Source organism: Manis javanica, chromosome 18, assembly GCF_040802235.1.
Source record: "Manis javanica isolate MJ-LG chromosome 18, MJ_LKY, whole genome shotgun sequence".
Classification (NCBI taxonomy): domain Eukaryota; kingdom Metazoa; phylum Chordata; class Mammalia; order Pholidota; family Manidae; genus Manis; species Manis javanica.
Window position 1 is genome coordinate 13,100,628 of NC_133173.1, and position 18,954 is coordinate 13,119,581.

The following is an 18,954-nucleotide window of genomic DNA, read 5'->3' on the forward strand; positions in this document are numbered from 1 at the left end:
AAGAAGATGTGGTTCATATACACAATGGAAGATTAATTCAGCCATAAGAAGAAAACAAATCCTACCATTTGCAACAACATGGATGGAGCTAGAGGGTATTATGCTCAGTGAAATAAGCCAGGCAGAGAAAGACAAGTACCACATGATTTTACTCACCTGTGGAGCATAAGAACAAAGCAAAAACTAATGAAACAAAACAGCAGCAGACTCACAGAACCCAAGAATGGACTAACAGTTACCAAAGGGAAAGGGACTGGGGAGGATGGGTGGGAAGGAAGCAAGGTGGTGAATAAGGGGCATTACGATTAGCACACATAACGTAGGGGGGACACCGGGAAGGCAGTACAGCACAAAGATAAGTAGTGACCCTATAGCATCCCACACACTGATGGACAGTGACTGTAATAAAGTATGTGGTGGGGACTTGATAATGGGGGGAATCTAGTAAACACAGTGTTGATCATGTAATTGTATATTAATGATTCCAAAATTTAAAAAAATGTTTCAGCAGAAACAAGATGAATGTGTGCACTATAAAAAGCATAATGAGTGTTGGTGCTTACACAGTGTTTTAATTATCTTTATAAGATCTGTAGGATCAGGAAAGACAAATTCTGGTCCTGGGCAATACGGAGTCAGCACAAGATAGCTTCTCTCCCATTGATTACAACTAAAACTCTGAAAATAATAACAGTGGAGGAGGAGGGGGGGAATAGCAACTATCTGAACACTGACAACAGCAAGTGGCTTGGGAAAGGGAGTCAAAACTTGAAAAGCAAGCCATAGCAAGAGTGGTTTTGCGGAGGGTTTTGTCTTTCTTATCTCCTGGCTTGGAACCAGGGCCCCAGTGTGGAACACAAAGCAGGCACAGACAGCAAACAAAATCAGAGAGAACAATTATATTTTAGTCAGAGAACCAAGAAGAAGTGTTTCTATAAGTAGAAGAGTGTAGGGAAAATCCCTGTTGCTGTTTTAAGTAAACTTTCACTTTGGAATAATTTACAGAAAATTTGCAAAAATAGTATAGTGTTCTCATGCACCCCTCACTCAGGTTCCCTGACTGTTAGCATCTTAGAGCACCATGATCCATTTTTAAAAACTAAGAAACCAATATTGGTACATCACTATTACTAAATTCCAGACTTTATTTGAATGTACTGGTTTTTCCACTGATGTCTTTTTTCTGCCCCTGGATCCCAACCAGGATACCATATTGCATTTAGTCATCATGTCTCTTTGTCAGTCTCCTCTTTTCTGAGTTGCTCCGTCTTTCCTTGTTTCCATGGCCTTGATAGTTCTGAGAAATATTCATCAGGTGTTTTGTAGAATGTCCTTCAAATCGGGTTTGCCTGATGCTTCGCTCATGTGGACTGGAATTATGGGTTTAGGGAAAGAATGTCAAAGAGGTGAGGTGCCCTTTTCATGATATCCTATCAGGGGCACCATGCTATCAACAGAACTTATCATGGGTGATATTAACCTGGCTAAAATAGTGTTTTCTGGGTTAGACAAACTAAGCCTAACCCACACTCAAGGGGAAAGAGAAGAGAATCTACATCAGTTTTTGGGAATTCCTCAGTTGCCTTTTCCCCCATAGGATTTCTATAAGGAAGAATAGTCTCTTCTCCTCCATTTATTTATTTATGTGATCATTTACTTTTTTGAGTATGAATTCATAAAGTTTGTGTTTTTTTCCTTTTCTTTCCCTTTTTCTTCTTGGCCCTGCCCTAAAGGTGGCTCTGGTCCTGGAGCTGCACTGAGGTGGTCATGGTGGCAAAGGAATCTAGAACTAAATAAGAAAATGTTATCTTTCTGCCCTTAGGAAATGGGAAAAAGAGAACCCTGGGATCTGGGGTGTGGAGGAATCCCCATTTTTGCCACTCTTTTCCTTACTGCTTGCCATGAGAGAAATACCAATCACATGAAACTACTCAACAGCACGTGTGGCTAAAACTCCTAGAGCAACACCAAATTTCTATCCAGAGGATTGCAGAAAGGGGCCCTAGAAAGCATAGGGATTGGAGGAAATAACAGAGAGGAAATAAATGGAAAAAGGTATCTTCTAATTCTGTGTGTAAACTGACACAAGTTCCAGGCTAATACTGAGCTTCTTGCATCAGGGAAAGACCCATAGAAGTAGAACAAAGACTCTGGTATGAAATTGGCATTGGAACTGCTGCCCACAGAAGATGAGCTCAGAATAATATAAACATATCCAGGCTCACTGCTGTTAAAATAGAATAGCTGACATTCTCTAGAAGACTTTAATAGGACACAGAGTCTTATAATATTCGACATGTCTAGGATATAATCTAAAATTACTAAACATACAAAAAAAAAAACCCTCAGGAAAATGTGACTAATTCTCAAGGGAAAAGACAAGCAAATGTCAAGCTCAAGACTACCTACATGTCAAATAATTTGCAAAGATCTTTTAACTATTATAGTCATGCTCATCAAGATAAAGACAGATACTCTTGAAATGAATGGACATATAAATGTTCTTACTAAGGAAATGGAAAGTATTTTTAATGATTATTTTATAATTGAAAAAAGCAATATCTGAAATAAAAAAAAATTCACTGGATGATCTCAGTGATACAATGAAGGTGACAGGAAAGTCAGTGACTTTGCAAACAGAACAATTTCTACAACAAAGAGAAAAATATTTTTAAGAAATCACAGCCTCAAGTTTCTGTGGAACAATATCAAAAAGATCTAACATTTATAATATTTAAGTCCCAAAATGTGGGAAAATACAAATTAGTGGAGAAAAAAAATTAAAGACATAATGGCAGAAAACATAAATTTGGTGGAAAACATAACTATACAGCAGTAGGAACCCCAAACAAAACAAACTCAAAGAAAAATGAACATGTCCACATTATACTGAAATTGCTGAAAATGAAGGATAGAAAAAAATCGTAAAGGCAGATAGAAAAAAATGACCCATTATATATATGAGAATAACAATTTAAAGGACTGCTTAGTTTCTCATTAAAAACCAAAGTTCTCCAAGGAGAACTTTTTATTCTGAAATCTGAAATCTTAAAATCTGAAAAAAGTGCTTAAAGAACTACCAACCCAGAATTCTATATCCAGCACATATATCTTTCAGTAATGATGTCAAGATAAAAATATTCCCAGAAGAAGAGTAAGAGAATTCATTGCTAGCAGGACTTCTCTAAAAGAAATGCTAAATGAAATTCTTCAAAATGAAATGTTCCCTGAGGAAACAGAACTTCAGAATAAAGAGAGAGCAACAGAAATGGTAAATAGCTGAGTAATTATGAGAGACTATTTTTCTCTTGCAGTCTTTAAAATGTATACAACTGTCTGATACAAGAATGTAAATGGTGTGGTGGGGCTGTCAATATTTGAGGATGTAATACACCTGCCAACTATGACACAAAGGGGTATAGTAACTCCTAAAGCAATTGCTTTAAAAAAAATACTACAAAGTGATATAAGCCAAAGACTGGTAAATTTAAATGGATTAGTAAAATATATTCATCTAGTTGAAAAGAAGGCAGGAAAGCAGACACATATATACACACCCACATAACACACACAGGCACAAGCCAATAAAATAGTAAAATGACACATCTAAAACTGACCACATCAGTGATTACATTGTATATAAATAGTCCAAATATTCCATTTAAAAGACAGGGACTGTCAGATTGGACTTCTTTTAAAAACAAAACTGCTAAATGTTGCTATATTAATGGTAGCTGAACTTGAATAGTCATAAATAATGCATGCACAACAAAAATGGGGGTTTTATCTGTGATTGAGGTAGGCCACCACATAAACTACCTTTGGTCTAGTTGTAGAGTAATTTTTGTTTGTTTAAATATCCTCCTTTTTAAAGGTTTGAGGCAGCTCTGCTCTATAGCAAAATATCCGGACCCATTTAATTAAGCTAAATGGCTCTAGGTTGACCAATCAATAGCTATTTGTCCCTCTCCCATGTTAGCAGAGCTGGGACTTTGTTCAGCAGTCAGAGAAAAAAATCACTAGTCTGAGAAAATTGTAAAGAGGTCAATTCTTTTTGCCAATGTCTGAGTTTTGGTCAACAACATGTAAGTCTGTTAGGGGAATCTAGGAAATATGTTTTCTTTCTGACAGGTGAGACGAGGGGAAGAAAACAATAGTTCCACCTGCTTTGGTGGCTGTAGACTCCCTTGCTCTATTTTTTGAATTCTGCTTTGCGATACTTAGAGCTGATCCTTGCCACCAGGAAGAAAGGTGAGTATGGCAGCGGAGAAAGACACAAGGAATCTGATGGACTAACCCTGGCCCACTACTGGACTTCTTGTTAAGTAAACAGGAAGTATGGTTTAAGCCCCTGTTTGGTCAGGCATTCTGCTATCTGTGTCAAAGTATTAGATGACAAATGAGCAAAGTGAATCTGGTCTTTCTCCACACAAAAGGCCATATGTGCTGTTCTGCCTTTTGGGCACCCTTAGGGCCCACTGCCCTTTCTGCTTCTCCCAACTACATCATTTGAAGGGGGGAGGGATGGAGAAGGACATCTGCCTAGAGAGGATGAAGGTGTAGCAGAGTAAGAGGCAGAATACTATCCATTTATTTCAGAACCAATAATACTGTATGGATTTGGATTCATTAAGTCAGTCAACAAACATTTATTTTGTTCTTATTGTGTGTGGAACTCTATTAGGTATTAGAGATGCAACAATGATGAGAACAAATTCTGTTTCAAGCACGGGTAACGGACAATAAAGAATAATGGCAGAGAAAGAACACATTAGGGGTTATCTAGACAAAGTGGTTAGAGAAAAACAGCTATTTCTGAACTTTAGGCAGAGATTGTCATCCACTTCCTCTGACAGGTGATAAGGGAAAACTGAACTTGTAAAGCCTTATTAAAGTCCCATATTAATAATCTAAACTCTGAGAGAGTAGTACAGCAACCTTTAGTTTGGGATTCTTAGAAAAGAAACAACTACATCAGCAAAGACTTTCAATCTCAAAATAAGATCAGTCAATCCATGATTGCAGCACACAAACTTGGAAATTTTGTAAGGGAAGAACTTAAAAGGGTTACGAAACAATGGTCAGATAATGGTAGCTATGTTAGATGGTAAAAAGTTTAACGTAGAGAAGGAATGGACGACTAAAGAATAAAACGAATACCAGACGGGCGAAAGGAGCTGTGGGCGTGGAGAACAAGTCACGGAGGTAACTGGAAATTGATACCCAGGATTACGATACCCAGGTCAAGAAATGCTTTGGGGTGGAGCAGAAACTTGGTAACGTGTTTAGAAACAACCTGATTCATGACCTTATTTAGAGCAGGAAGAATTACCGTTCCAGCCATTCCAGGCTGAGAAAGGATTGTGAGCCCAGGACCTGAACGCCTTAGGGGACGTACCAGGTTGACAACCACGTAGACTTACTTCCTGCCTTCAGCTGTTTCTCAGGCTGTGACCTCTGGGACCCGGGGGAGGCGGGGCTCGGTAACCTGGAAGTTAGTAAACGCCAAATTGGCCATTAAAATTCCCAGGCAGCCAGCCCCCAAATAATGCTGATTTCCATTTTCCAGGGTGTCTATTTCCTCTCGAGTACTGCAGTTGCAATGACAAACGCCAAGTCAGTTAAAGCCACAACCTCATTTTCTAGTGCTAACCCAGTGCCTCCTGCAGTCCCCGTTCTGCCAGAAACTCCGCCCCCGCTCGTAACTATAGGAACGGGTGACACTCTGCGAGCTGGAAATTACCGGTTCCGCCCTCTCCCTAACAAATATTATTTCCCATTATCTGTCCACATGGGCGCACAGACTCACTATTGGTGAGTGCCCCAAAACTGTGCGTTGCCCCAGCCAGTAAGCGGACTGTGCACGTGTACTCCTCTGTGTCCCGATTGGTCACCACTGCCTGATCACGCACTGCCTACCTGCGCCATCCCTTGCGTGGAGGCACCAATGAAATGACTCAGTAGCCATTTACAACCAATCGGCAGCACGTAGGGCTCGCAGCCGGCCTATGGGCGCGCGCCGGGGGTGGACTGTACCGGCCCCTCTGCTGTCCCAGCTGGGTTTGTTAAAGCGACAGGCCGCTACGGCGCGTTAGGGCTCCACAGGGTACCGCACAGCGGCCGAAGAGTACCCTGGCGTGTGGCGGGTGCCCGTGAGCCCGTGACAGCGGCACCGCTCTGCCCCGGACCCCGGCTCCGGGCCGCTGCCGACCTCACGGGCGCGGCCGCGACGCCCGGCGGGATGGGCGGCGAGGCTGGGTCCGCGGCGGCCGTGGGCTTCGAGGGCCGAGTGAAGAACCTGGGGCTGGTGTTCGAGGACCAGCACAAGGGCAGCTACTCCAGCGGCGAGACGGTGGCTGGGCACGTGCTGCTGGAGGCGGCCGAGCCGGTTGCCCTGTGCGCGCTGCGCCTGGAAGCCCACGGCCGTGCCACCGCCGCCTGGGGCCCGGGCGCTGGGGCCGCCGCGCCGGCTACCCGCGCAGAGGTGGAGTACCTGAACGTGCGCCTGAGCCTCCGCGAACCCCCGCCCGGTGAGCGCGGGCGACGGCTCCGGAGGCCCCGCCGGACCGCGGAGACCCAGGGGTGGGCGTCGGGGGAGGGAGCACGGGGGATGCCCACCAGCGAGGGGGGCGGGGCGGGACTCCGGGGAGGGGTCCGCCCACGGGGTGGCCCCTGCATCAGTTTGGTGGCTGGTGACGGGCGGGTAACAATTCCTGCAGCCTGCACCTCACTTCCCTGGGGAGATACTGTGCGGTGGGTGCACACCTCTACCTGGCGCCGGCCCCTGGCTCCCTTGGGCACGACCACCACCAGCATCCCCGGGCCTTCCAGGCTAGCTCAGGCAGTGAGTCGTTGCCATGGGAACCGGTGATGAGCAGTCAGGAAAGCAGGATCTGGAGATGCAGGTCCTGTCCTTTCTGGCATGAGGAATGGAGGGCAGAAGCAGAGTCTCTGAGGTTCCATACTGTGGTGCCCAGTGTTTTTTTGGGGCCTACTTTCTTCCCATCCTTGACCTAGACACCCGTTCTTGGTTCAGGATGAATTAGCAAAACCTGCCTCAGCAAGTGGCAAGTAGTTCCTGAGGGGTTAGGAATTTAAAAAGAAGTGTATCTTGACCATCATCATTGGTTTCTCTCTTCTGAGGAGCTGGGTAACTAGGAATTTTGCCTAACTTTATATTCTTTGTCTTTATTCTTTATATCATTTTTGTTGCCTTTGCATTGCCAGTCCCCCAACCCACCCAGCCTCCTCCCAATCAATAGGCCTTTACAGACAATGGGATTCTGGGCACTGTAAAAGTTCTGGAGGCAAAATTATCCTTATTGCCTTCCTAGAAGCCCAGTTAATAGTGTAGGCTTTCCAGAAGTGCCCATCGGGGAATCCACTACATGGGTGTTGTGTCAATATTAGTTGCTTAAATTAATTTCTTTAATCATGAATATACTAGGAACATTCTTACTCCTAGTTTAGTTGAAAGGTAAATTATTTTATACTCTTCTACCTCATCAACTTCAGCTTTTATCGGTAAAATGAGATAATGGTATTAGACTGTCACCGTCTGAAGAGTAGAATGCAGTATATCAATGTTTAACCCTTGTTGTGTCTTACACAAAATCAATAGTAAGTGCAGTTTTGCCTCAATCCTCCACAGTAGACTGGCCACAGTTTTAATTCTCAAGGTATAAGAGAAGAATTGAATGACCCCCAAAACTGTAGTGAGGAAAAACATCTGGAACCAAAACGCTTTTCAACAAATTCGGTGTGTTAGATGACAGTTATTACCTGCCTCTGCCCTTCATCCCTGTTTCCAGGATCAGCCCACACATGCCTCCTACAATAGTAACAGACAACACAGATTTTCAAGACTGCTGACTGGAGTCAAAGGTCATAGAAAAGAAATTGTTTTTGTCCAGGACTTTGGACTCTCAGTATCTCTGTGACCTTAACTAGTGAGTAAATAGATGTCAGATTAATAGCATTGAATCTGGGATTAGCAATAAAAATTGCTTTGGCAAAATCTAGGCTAACAAATGGTGTTGGATTCAAGAGTCAGATCTTAATCTCTGTAACTTGGAATAAATTAACCACTTTACATAGTGGTAGATTCTCAGAATGATTTAATTACAAAATCTAGCTGAGTTTCAATTACCTGAACAGATATTAGATGTGTGGCTATAGGATCTATTTTGAAAAAAAAAATCTCCCAAGATTTTTCTTCAACCTAATCCAGCTACTTGGCTATCATTGTGGCGGGGAGGTTTCATACTTTTACTGAGGGATTGTGGTAGAAAGATGAGACAGACCAGAGAGTTGGTTTCACCTCTTGGAAACCCACCTGCAGTCTGACCTTGTACGAGTCCCTCATCCTTCCAGAGCCCCAATGTCTGCCTCTGTAGTGATCTTCTAGCTCCCGTGGCCCAGGAGTTCCGTGAATGATGCGCTTGGGCGATAAGACCTTCAGTGAATGAAACCTCCCCCTATGATGTTGTGGTCCTTAGTGCATAAGGCGGAAGCAGTGAGCCATGAGAGCAGAAAGCAGAACCGGACACTTCATCCAGTTTGGGAGCCTTTCTAATTAAAAATAAATGAGAAAGAAAGAAAACAGAGATTTGATTCCAAATATTATAACCCATGTTTATCAACTTCCCACTTTTTTCTTGTTTATATCCTGAGGTGGTTCAAAGTCTTCATTTTACATGTCACAGTTGCTCTGTTGATTGGTTTTCTCTATGAAGAATGGACTTCATTCCCATTGATACTCTTTGAAAATGCTGGGCAACTCTGCTCTCCACACATACCTGTCATGCCGGGCCTCAGCTGTTCCCTTCAGCTGAACTCCTTCCCACTTGTCCCCATTGCCAGCCCTCGTGTCCAGGACAGGCATCCTCTAGGTGCCAGGTCCCCCCCACACACATGCACATACACAGTCCCCAGCCCTCTGGTCATTACCTATGTACAGGTATCCAGATTTCCTCCCACAGTCTTTTTGAGGATTGAAGTTACTTGCCTTTGCACCTAAAGTGCCTGACACCTAAGCACTATGTTTTGAACTCAAATGAAATCTACGTTTTTTAACATTAAAATACTGTGATTGTCATATGCAGTAATCTAACTTCAGCCCAGCTCTCTCAGGAGCACTGGGATTGCCTTGAGCCTTTTATTTGATAGTTAGAAAGCGCAGAGGCTTCTCTGGCCTCCAGGGCTGTGGCACTGCTGAGACTTAGAAGGTACACCTGAGCCCCGGGGTGAAGGTACCTCATGGGCACTCAGCGTGGTCTCACATCCCTGCAAGCTGTTCGCTTTGCCTCCAAGTCACCTACCTGTGGAGTATTTCTATTTGAATGACCTTCAGGTGGCAAATAGTTAATTTTTTTCTTCATATGTATTGCATGCTGAAAATCAGGGATAGATTCAGAAAACTTAATGGGCCAATTATGCATTCCTGTTTTCTAGAAGTACAAGGTTGAAATGTTAACTGAATTGTTTAAGGTCTTAGAATGCTAGTAATTAAGTGAAAAAATTCCATTTCTCTAGTAACTGCTGCCCTTTAAATTTTTTTTAAATGAATGTGTATCGTAGAAATCTCCATTTTAGTATCAACTGACAGGCAAGTCTCGGAGAACATTCTCATCTGTGCTGCACTTTTCTTCATCTTCATTGAAATTCCCTCCCACCCATGATAAGGGAATTTAGTTTTAAATTTGAATCTATGAACATAAAGTGAAAGTTTCTAAATATCTCTGGGGAGCCACCAGACCAACACTGACAGCCCTGGAGGGGCTCCAGATCTAAATGCCACAGATAGACTGTGGGCTCCTCATCCGTGCTCCAGCAGTGCCTCTGGTCTTGTGCTGTCCATCCACACCCTGCAGCTTGGCCTTCTCACCACCTGGATGAACCTGTGTGTGAAATAAAACGTTGCTGGCAGACCTACACCCAGAGCAGGAGGGGCCGTGACTTGGCAAAGCCCACTCTGTTTCCCAAGTTAACCACCTCGCAGCCTATTAATCAGTAGAGCTTGAATGTAAATACATGACTTGGGCTTAGTAACTTATTCTGTTGGTCTAGTTGTTTATTATTACAGTCTGTATTCACAGTATTTACAATAAATTTTCACCTTCTTTTCGATCTCAGACCAAAGAATACATAGTCTGATTTTTGTGGCATACGGAATAGATCCACTTTTTGCTGAATTAATTTTAGGTCCTATTTGATATCTCATGTTATATAATATTAGTATATGTTAGAATAGTATAACAATATACTCGTGCTAGTATAAGTGGGATAAACGTGAAACGTGTGTGTGTGTGTGTATACAAATACACATTTGGGAGCTCTAGGCTCTGACACTTTCTGGTTATTGTGTAATTGGTCTGTTTGAAGATAGAAGCTATATGTGTGTATGTGGTTTGAAATTGATTCAACTTGCTAAAAACTGATTCAAATTTTATTTAAATCTCAGTTTAATGTACCTTTTGAAGTATACTGGATGTTATAGCCAGGGAAACCTTTTTAAGAAATTGTGGGTTAGGCTGTGAAAACTTTTGATCTACTACTAACCTTAGCTAAAATAAAATGTATTCTCTCTTTTAGGTGAAGGCATCCTCTTATTACAATCTGGAAAACATGAATTTCCATTTAGCTTTCAACTTCCATCTGAGTAAGTGAAACTCTAACATTTGTGATAACCTCTCTCCCTGGCAACATGTCCATCCAAATGTATGGGTACCAAGTGTCTCAATTATGCTTCTTAAGATAGTTATGCGTGTAGGTCCTCAGCAAGTCCGAATAGACTTACACTGCTCTCACTATTTTTTTAACCAAAACTAACATTTTAATGGTTTTCCCCAGTTTTGTTTGACTGAAAAATGAACTTATAAACTAACCTTCTGGATTTATTTCAGACCTTTGGTGACCTCGTTCACCGGGAAATACGGAAGTATTCAGTACTGTGTGAGCGCTGTTTTGGAACGACCCAAGGCACCTGCTCAGAGTGTAAAGCGGGAACTCCAGGTTATTAGTCACATCGATGTCAACACACCAGCATTATTAGTAAGTACCCCCTGCCTTTCAGGAGGGATGTCTGCATTCAGCCAGTGGAGTAGTGGTCCATCCTGTCGCTCTCTGATATAATCTTGTACCCCATAGGCATTCACTATCAAAATGTGATTCTCAGTTGGGCAAATTACAAATCATGTGCATTAATACAATTGATTATGTTGCTGTTGTTCAGGGCTTCTTTTGCCAAAAAGTTACACAGGCTTGAAATGCCTTAATAAGGCTTAATAATAATAATGCACACACAGAGAATAGTTACTTTTACCAAAGCAGCCACATTCACAAGGCTGTGGGATTCTAAACTCTTCAATAATAGCAGGTTGAGGAACAGTAATTATGGAAGAGTATTAATCATGCTCAGCCTGTTATTGAAGCTCAGGCCATTATGCTGTGTGTCTCCTTCCACTTTGCATGTCATTTTCCAGCATTAAGTCAGTGCATGCAGCTGCTGGGCACAGCCTTTCACTATCACTTCCTTATGACAGATTTGGCCACATTAAAGCATTGAACTTCTAATAATCACCAGAACTACTGTAGCCTGATAAGAAAGATTAGGCTATAAGTAACAACAGAATAGGCAAGATGGGAGCTAATGAGCTAGATTCTTTTATCTAAACCCACATTATCAGAATAATATAAAATTATACCTTATACTTTCATGATAGCTACTAGGACCTAATGGTTCTTCATTTAAATATGAATGAATGATTTTTTTTTTTTTTTTTTACTTCATAGGAAATACTGGGATAATTTGAACTTCCCGTCAGGTTACTGATGATATGTTACAAAGATATATTTTTAGTTTTGGAGGTTTCTCTTTTCTAGCCAGTGTTTTTAAAGAGAAGGAACAACAAAAAAAAAAAAAAAAAAAAAAAAAAACAGGAGTTAAAAGTTGTTTAACTCTTCTTTCACTTGAAAATGAAATAATATTTACTATGTTTATCTTTAGGTTGGGAAAATATAACAAATATGCCCAGGTTGCATGGTTCCTTGTGGCCAAAATCATAAAATAGCTAGCACCCAGCCGACCTGCTGCAGCTAAGACTTACCACCCACTCAACACCAATTTTGAAAATTACCAATGCTGTCTTGCATGTTTAAAAACTATTTAGAACTGGGAGGCTATTTTTCAACTGTTTATGGAGTCATTGGGACAAATGATTTTAAAGAGGTTGTTCTGTCAAAGAGAGATGCTATTTATCCTTTACTATTCTTTCTGCAAATAAAGAAAAACATATTTCAACTTTGTGTTCTACAATGAGCTTTCGATTTGTGTATCTTGGGAACAGAGCATTAAATCATGTGTCCTTGCTCTTGATAGTGTAAAATAGACAGTGGCCTGGTGCTTTCAGTAACCTTTTGGACCCTTTACATGGGGTGTGTTATTGTCTTGCATTACACAAAACCCAAAACTCATTCTGAATTGAGGACACTTGAAATTTCTGCCTAATAGTATGTTTTGAAGTAAGGAGAAAAGGCTATTTGTACCACATTTTAAATGGCAAGACAAATAGAACATTTTGATTATTGATTTTTATACCATTTCTCCTTTTACCTGATCTATACATAAAGTCTTTAAAAAAAAAAGATTACCATTACACTTTTTGATTTCTCTTTTAAAGAATGGTATATCATTTCCCAGAAATAGGGTGACTAGACTATATAGGGTAAAACAGGATGGTATTATCCTAATTTGAATCTGAAAATTCACCTTAGTTTTCCTAAAAAGGGAATGATTTTTTTTAATGTTTGTCTCTTAGTAAGTATTTTGCCTTGTGTCACATGAGGATAAGAAAGGTTGATGTGTTTTTTTGGAAGACATTGCTTTACAACTGTTTAACGAAGAATCACATAACTTTGAGTTCTATGAATTTTCTAGACTGGTTTAATTAAAGGCATTTTATTGCTTGAAATTTTTCAGACCCCTGTACTGAAAACTCAAGAGAAAATGGTCGGCTGTTGGTTTTTCACATCCGGTCCAGTCTCACTGAGTGCGAAAATTGAAAGAAAGGGATACTGTAATGGTAAGCAAAATGTTTGAAAGTCCAAATGGGACATTTATTTATTTGTTAGTTAATTTTAAGAGATTTTAAATAGTGTGTCTTTAATTTATGAAATATATTTATTTTGAAACACAGTAAAATCATGTTTTTAGTAAAATAACTTAATTAAATGTTTTTAAATGCTTGAGTAGATTCCAGTAGAACTGGTGTTGCTGACTTCAATCCTGTTACTTAAGTAAAGAAGACTAAAACTAGAAGACTGGGAAAATGCCAGCATTTTATTTTAATGTTGCAAAACAATGTCCCGAACAGTGTTGCTCAGAAAAGAGCCATTATAGTTTGAAAATACTGTTAGGCACTCTGATTCTTTGCTGGGAAGACAAATATATGGGGTTAGAATGTAGGGCACTAACAATCTTAGCCGTGAGTTTGACATTAGAACAATCATTTGTGAAGGACCCAGTTCCATACAGTGGATTTGGCCCCTGCTCCAGGGTTATGGCTTGTGGGAAAGGAATATGGTAAGGAATGATCTGATGGCGGATGTATAATGCAGATGTAAATCTTGCCTACCCCATCTGTCGTTTTATTTTTACCTTAACAATCAGTTCCTTAAAAGCAAAGACTTTGTTCTGCTATGGGCCTATTTTAATTTAATGGGCACTAATAAGTTTCTTAGTGATATTTTGTACTTAACATAGCACTGAATCATTTATTTGTGTATCTTACCTTCATTTTTATAGATACTGGTCATTTACATATCTTTAGAATGAAGAACCTAACATTGCTATATTAGAAAAGTGAATAATAAAATAATTAGAAGACAATAGCTACCAAAACCTGTATTTTCACTTCTATGGCCCAGATTTACAATATTTTTCCATCAGAGTTTGCAATTTGTTGAAGTAATGTGGCAACATTTCAGCTTTAATTGATAATATCATGAGTCTCTTCTGCCATGGTGATGAGAACTTTCTAAAGTCTCTGAAGGTGTTTTTGTTTTTGGTTTTTTTTAGGAGAAGCTATCCCAATCTATGCAGAAATAGAGAATTGTTCTTCCCGTCTGATTGTTCCCAAAGCTGCTATTTTCCAAACCCAAACGTATTTGGCTAATGGGAAAACAAAGACTGTCAGGCACATGGTTGCCAACGTGCGCGGAAACCACATCGCTTCCGGGAACACCGACACGTGGAATGGGAAGACTCTGAAAATCCCGCCTGTTACTCCGTCCATCCTGGACTGCTGCATTATCAGGGTCGACTATTCCTTAGCTGTAAGCAGAGCTCCTCTTCAGATTAAAAGTATGGAGCAACAACTGATACCATGTTCCTGTGAATATGTACATTTAATACCAAGGAAAATGGTGTCCTGTGTCAGCTTTACAACAAATTGAGGAATATATCAAGATTGGCCATTGTTCTTAATCAAAAACTATCCCCCTAAGGGATTTAATTAAGTAGCATGAAAGAATTAAGGAACATTAAGAGGTGCTTGTTATACTGAAGACATATACTAAGTTTTCTGTAGTTACCGTATGAAGTATGTTAAGGCCACGGTGGCCCATCACAGAGCTTTCCCTGCGTTCTGTGTGCTCTGCATTTAGTTGTTGTTCATTTTATTTGGTCAGGACAATATGCAGTCTTATAGGGAAAGGGGGTGGCAGGCAACAAAGACCATTGTTTTTATGAAACAGTAAATTAATCGGGCTATCTACGCTGAGGTTTTACTTATATCCATGCCTTTCTCTCTCTTTTTTTTTTCCCTTTGGCATATTAGGTGTATATTCACATTCCTGGTGCTAAAAAGTTGATGATCGAGCTGCCCTTAGTGATCGGTACAATCCCGTATAATGGCTTTGGCAGCAGAAACTCTAGCCTCACCAGCCAGTTCAGTATGGATATGAGCTGGCTGACGCTGACTCTGCCAGAACAGCCTGAAGGTAAAACGCTTTGAGGCTCTTGCAGAATAGTTTCATACATAGAGTGCTTAAGAACAGGTAAAAAGATAGTAAGTGCTCAAATAGTAATCACTTCCACAACTATGCTTTACTCTCCTTAGTACTAAAAATCACACAACATTACTCCTGGAAGGGACTTCAAGAGTTTACTTCATCCAGGACACAACGCTGCTGGTGGCAGATTTGGGAAGAAAACCCTACATCTCCTGATTCCTAGTAGTAATAGTAAAACAGTTAAAAATAGAATGAAAATATAGAGCGTTATATATTCTCTACAGCCACCTTTCAAAAATATTTTTTTTACCTTGACTATAACACACACAACACTGCAAAAGAGTGGAGTATAATCAATGTTAGTAGTAGTTTCATAAAAGCAGAATCTATGAAATATATTTTTTTTTGTAATAGGCACAAAAATTTGCTGATTAGAGAGAAAAATGCCATTGTTTTATCTTCAAATTTAGCTACATTTATTGTTTTGGGAAGAGTTCAGAAGAGATGAATGTGATTAGTCTTTACATGGATTTCTTAGCTCCAACTTCATTTTTGTTTCAGCGCCGCCAAATTATGCAGACGTGATATCAGAGGAGGAATTCCCTGGACGTGTTCTTCCTTACCCTCGACCCACTAACTGTGAGGGCGAAGCATGCTGTCATATGTGTGCCTGCATACAGGAATTCCGGTTTTGGCCTCCACCTCTTTATTCAGAGGTAAGCAAAACAAAAAGAAATTAGATTTTTATTGTGCCATGTCTATTACTGATTCCTAAATAGTAGGGGATACATATAAAAATTTTTTTATGATGCTGATGATAGATTATCACTAATCCATTTGCCATGTTTTTTAGTATTTTCCTGTGATGTACAGCATGCATGTAGAACACTATGGATTGCCTTTTAAGGTGTTTTATGTGGTCATGGAATACAGAGAACTTAAGCCGCCTACTGGGATTTACTAATAATAGGCTGTAAGCAATTTAGCTTATAACCATCATATAATTAGAAATAGACACTAGAATCATTTTAAAGAATGCTACCATAGTAGTCTTGGTCTGCTCTATTTTGCAGGTCGATCCACATCCTAGTGTTGTACAAGAAACCCAGCCTCTTTCCTTCATTCTGTGAACATAATTCACAAATCACTGTGTGCATCGTCAAATAAGAATTGGTTCTTTCCCCCTGCCTTTTTGGGGAAGAGGAAGGGAAGATTCACTTAAGAACATAAACAGACATCAAGACTGAAGCTGATAGAAACTAAATAATGTGAACTTGCTAGTGGGCCAACAAGATGGTAGCCCAAGTTTATGATACGGTCAAGTGTCCCCTTGAAATGATAGGATGAAGATGTGAAAAGTCACAGAATGTGAGTCCTGATGGTCCGAGGAAGTGAAGGGGTGCTGCGCTGACTCAAGAGGAAGGACTCTGTGGAAACAGTGGAAACACTCTGCAAGTAAACCTTTAAAGAGATTGCTCAAGTGGAACAAAAGTATCATAAGCTTTAAGGTGATATGGACTCACTGGGAGGAAACTTGACTTTGGAGAATGTAGCAACCCAAGGGTGTGCAGGACAGGACCATGGCCCCCTCTGAAAGCAAAGAAACCCTGAGTGTCAGGGGCTTCACAGTCTTACCTGGTCCTAATCAAGAAGTAGTTTTCATTCTCTGATAGTTTAAAATGTTTATCAATTGGCCATACAGTATTATGAAACTAAAAAAAAGTTCTTGCAAGGCTTGTCAGTTCAAAGGGGGAAGGTGAATTTCAGTATGAAAAACACATTTTGTTGAAAGGCCGTACTTTTTACCCCCCTTAAATACTTTAGCAGGACACATTTGATTTTCCTCATGTCTTATTTACTTACGATCTTATTAGAAAAAGAAGAATTACGATCCTTAGGATGCCTTGGTAACCTGATCTACAGAAAAACAGACAAAAAGGCTTTTCTTAACCTACCTCGAGTGGGGTTATCACATAGGTTTTAAGACTCTGGGTCTGGTACATTTCTTTGGACTGTCTACTAATTTTCAGAAGCCTCTCCTTTCACCCATCACTAAATCTGAAACTGGACCAAGGGAAAAGCCTATAAGGTTAGCATTAGATGAAAGTTAATATAAATATACCAAAGGGTATTTCAAAATAAATGCAAATTCTGAAGAGGGTAGAAATACCATCTTAAAAAAGACATAAACTTAATTCCTGCCAAGAGACATAAGTCTAATAATGGCAGTCACTGTGTTCTACATTTTATTCCGATTCCTAAGTCATTCTCTTTAAACTGTGATTGTCTTTGTTTTGGTGCAATATTTATCATTTAACCTCAGGATATTGAGACCAACAGGATTGTGTTGCTGCTCGAAGTCTGAGCAGTGTTTTTCACTGTCCCCTCTCCCCACCTATTCATGGTCACATGTTCACTTGCTTTACCATTAATCTATTGGTTTCAAGAGCTGAGAGCATTTCTGGACACTAAGTAGAAGGGAGGTAGGGAGTCTCAAAACAAAGATTTTGGACCAGCTGAACACTTTGGGGTCCTCCGTGTCCTAAGGGTTTGATCTAGAAACCCTGGTGCTTCCAGTGCAGAATACTGTATTTCATTCAACAGCACTATTATTTTTTCTTCCCATTAGTATATTCAGTTAGAAATAGAAAAGTTCTTCTAAGGTTAAGTTGTGTATTTAAAAATTGGCCATTTGATCAGGGATTTTTCTACAAACATATTAGGTAAAGGTACATTTTCCACCCTTTGGGACCTAACCTCTCTTCTCTGTAATCTCGTAAGCATTTTAAGCTGTTTTTCGTTGTAAGCCACTGTTTAAAATCACCATACAAAACCATTAAACCAATAATTGTGGTACTGCAATTGTCACACAACCTGATTCCTGTTTTTTTAATTTGGCTTTGTTTTTGTGTGTTTTTAAACAGGTATGTGTACTTAAGTGCTGTTTAAACAGTTTTATTTTTACTTGAACAAAGGTCATCTTCAACTATTTCTTGACTTCTAAGTTTGAGTTTACATGCCTTGTCAGAGACACAAGGTCCATCTCCATGATGCCAAAATAAAGTGAAAGAAACAAAAAGCGATATGGAGAAAGAGAAAGCTTAAATGTCTCCATGTAGAAAAGCAACGAAATGGAATCCTTTGCTAGCTTTGGTTTATGACCTTTGTAGAGAAATCATGAAGTAGGCCCATGAAATTAAAGCAAAGCTGAGTTTTTAGCGCTTAAAATATGATTTGCCTTGGTGATATTGGTGTATGTGACCTTAAGCAGTAGGTTAAAACTGCATAACTTTTTATAATCGAGAAATTATTTTATGAATGTAGAAAATTCTACATGGATACTGAGACTACTTGGGAAGGAAGATGAAAATTTAGCTGCTCTTTGCTTGTTTATTACCCTCCTGTTAGTTTGCAAAGAAAACTGTGGCCTTAGAATTTTCTTTTTGATGCCAAAAAATTTGAAATTGAAAATGTGCACTTTGTGGCACACAAAATCCTTCCATGAATGGAACTTTACTTTTTATGTTTTTGTTTTGCACAATAAGAAACTTAATAGGCAGGGGTTATGTTTTTGATAAGTTAACTATAAAAGCTTTTTTATTTTTACTATTAAAAATGTAATGATTTAACCCACAGGAAAAAATAAAGATTGTATTTTGTACTCCTGTTTGAACCCCATGGGTTCCTTTTGTTAATAAAACGATTACACTGATGCTGTGAGTTGCTAGTTTTGTTTTTGTAAGACTATGACTTGTTATAGACTTAAGGGAAATCAATCCCAGAGTGTAAAATGTTAACTACTGGTAAGATTCTTTTACATATGCATGATGCCACCAGGTCAGGCACAGCCTGTGTCTGCTTCTACAAGGGGCTCAGTTTCCTCAAGGTCATCAGGTTTTCATTCTATGAAGAAAGTGCAATAAGATGAGTAAGCTTAAGCTA

The 18,954-nt window shown here is 39.9% G+C and overlaps 1 protein-coding gene across 2 annotated transcripts; it reads left to right on the forward strand.

Moving 5' to 3' along the window:
• Window positions 1-6,015: 6,015 nt before the first annotated feature.
• ARRDC4 (arrestin domain containing 4) lies at window positions 6,016-18,725 on the forward strand. Of its 2 annotated transcripts, none has more exons than XM_073227035.1 (8): window positions 6,016-6,530; window positions 10,594-10,660; window positions 10,905-11,052; window positions 12,980-13,082; window positions 14,078-14,334; window positions 14,838-15,000; window positions 15,574-15,728; window positions 15,866-16,064. In XM_073227035.1, exons 1-8 carry the CDS (start codon window positions 6,242-6,244, stop codon window positions 15,974-15,976), a joined length of 1,293 nt encoding a protein of 430 aa, XP_073083136.1. In that variant the 5' UTR covers window positions 6,016-6,241; the 3' UTR covers window positions 15,977-16,064. The 2 variants fall into 2 exon arrangements, with proteins under 2 accessions (XP_073083136.1, XP_036856535.1); XM_037000640.2 differs by lacking the exon at window positions 15,866-16,064 and adding an exon at window positions 16,086-18,725 and having other exon boundaries at window positions 6,022-6,530.
• The last annotated feature ends 229 nt before the right edge of the window (window positions 18,726-18,954 follow it).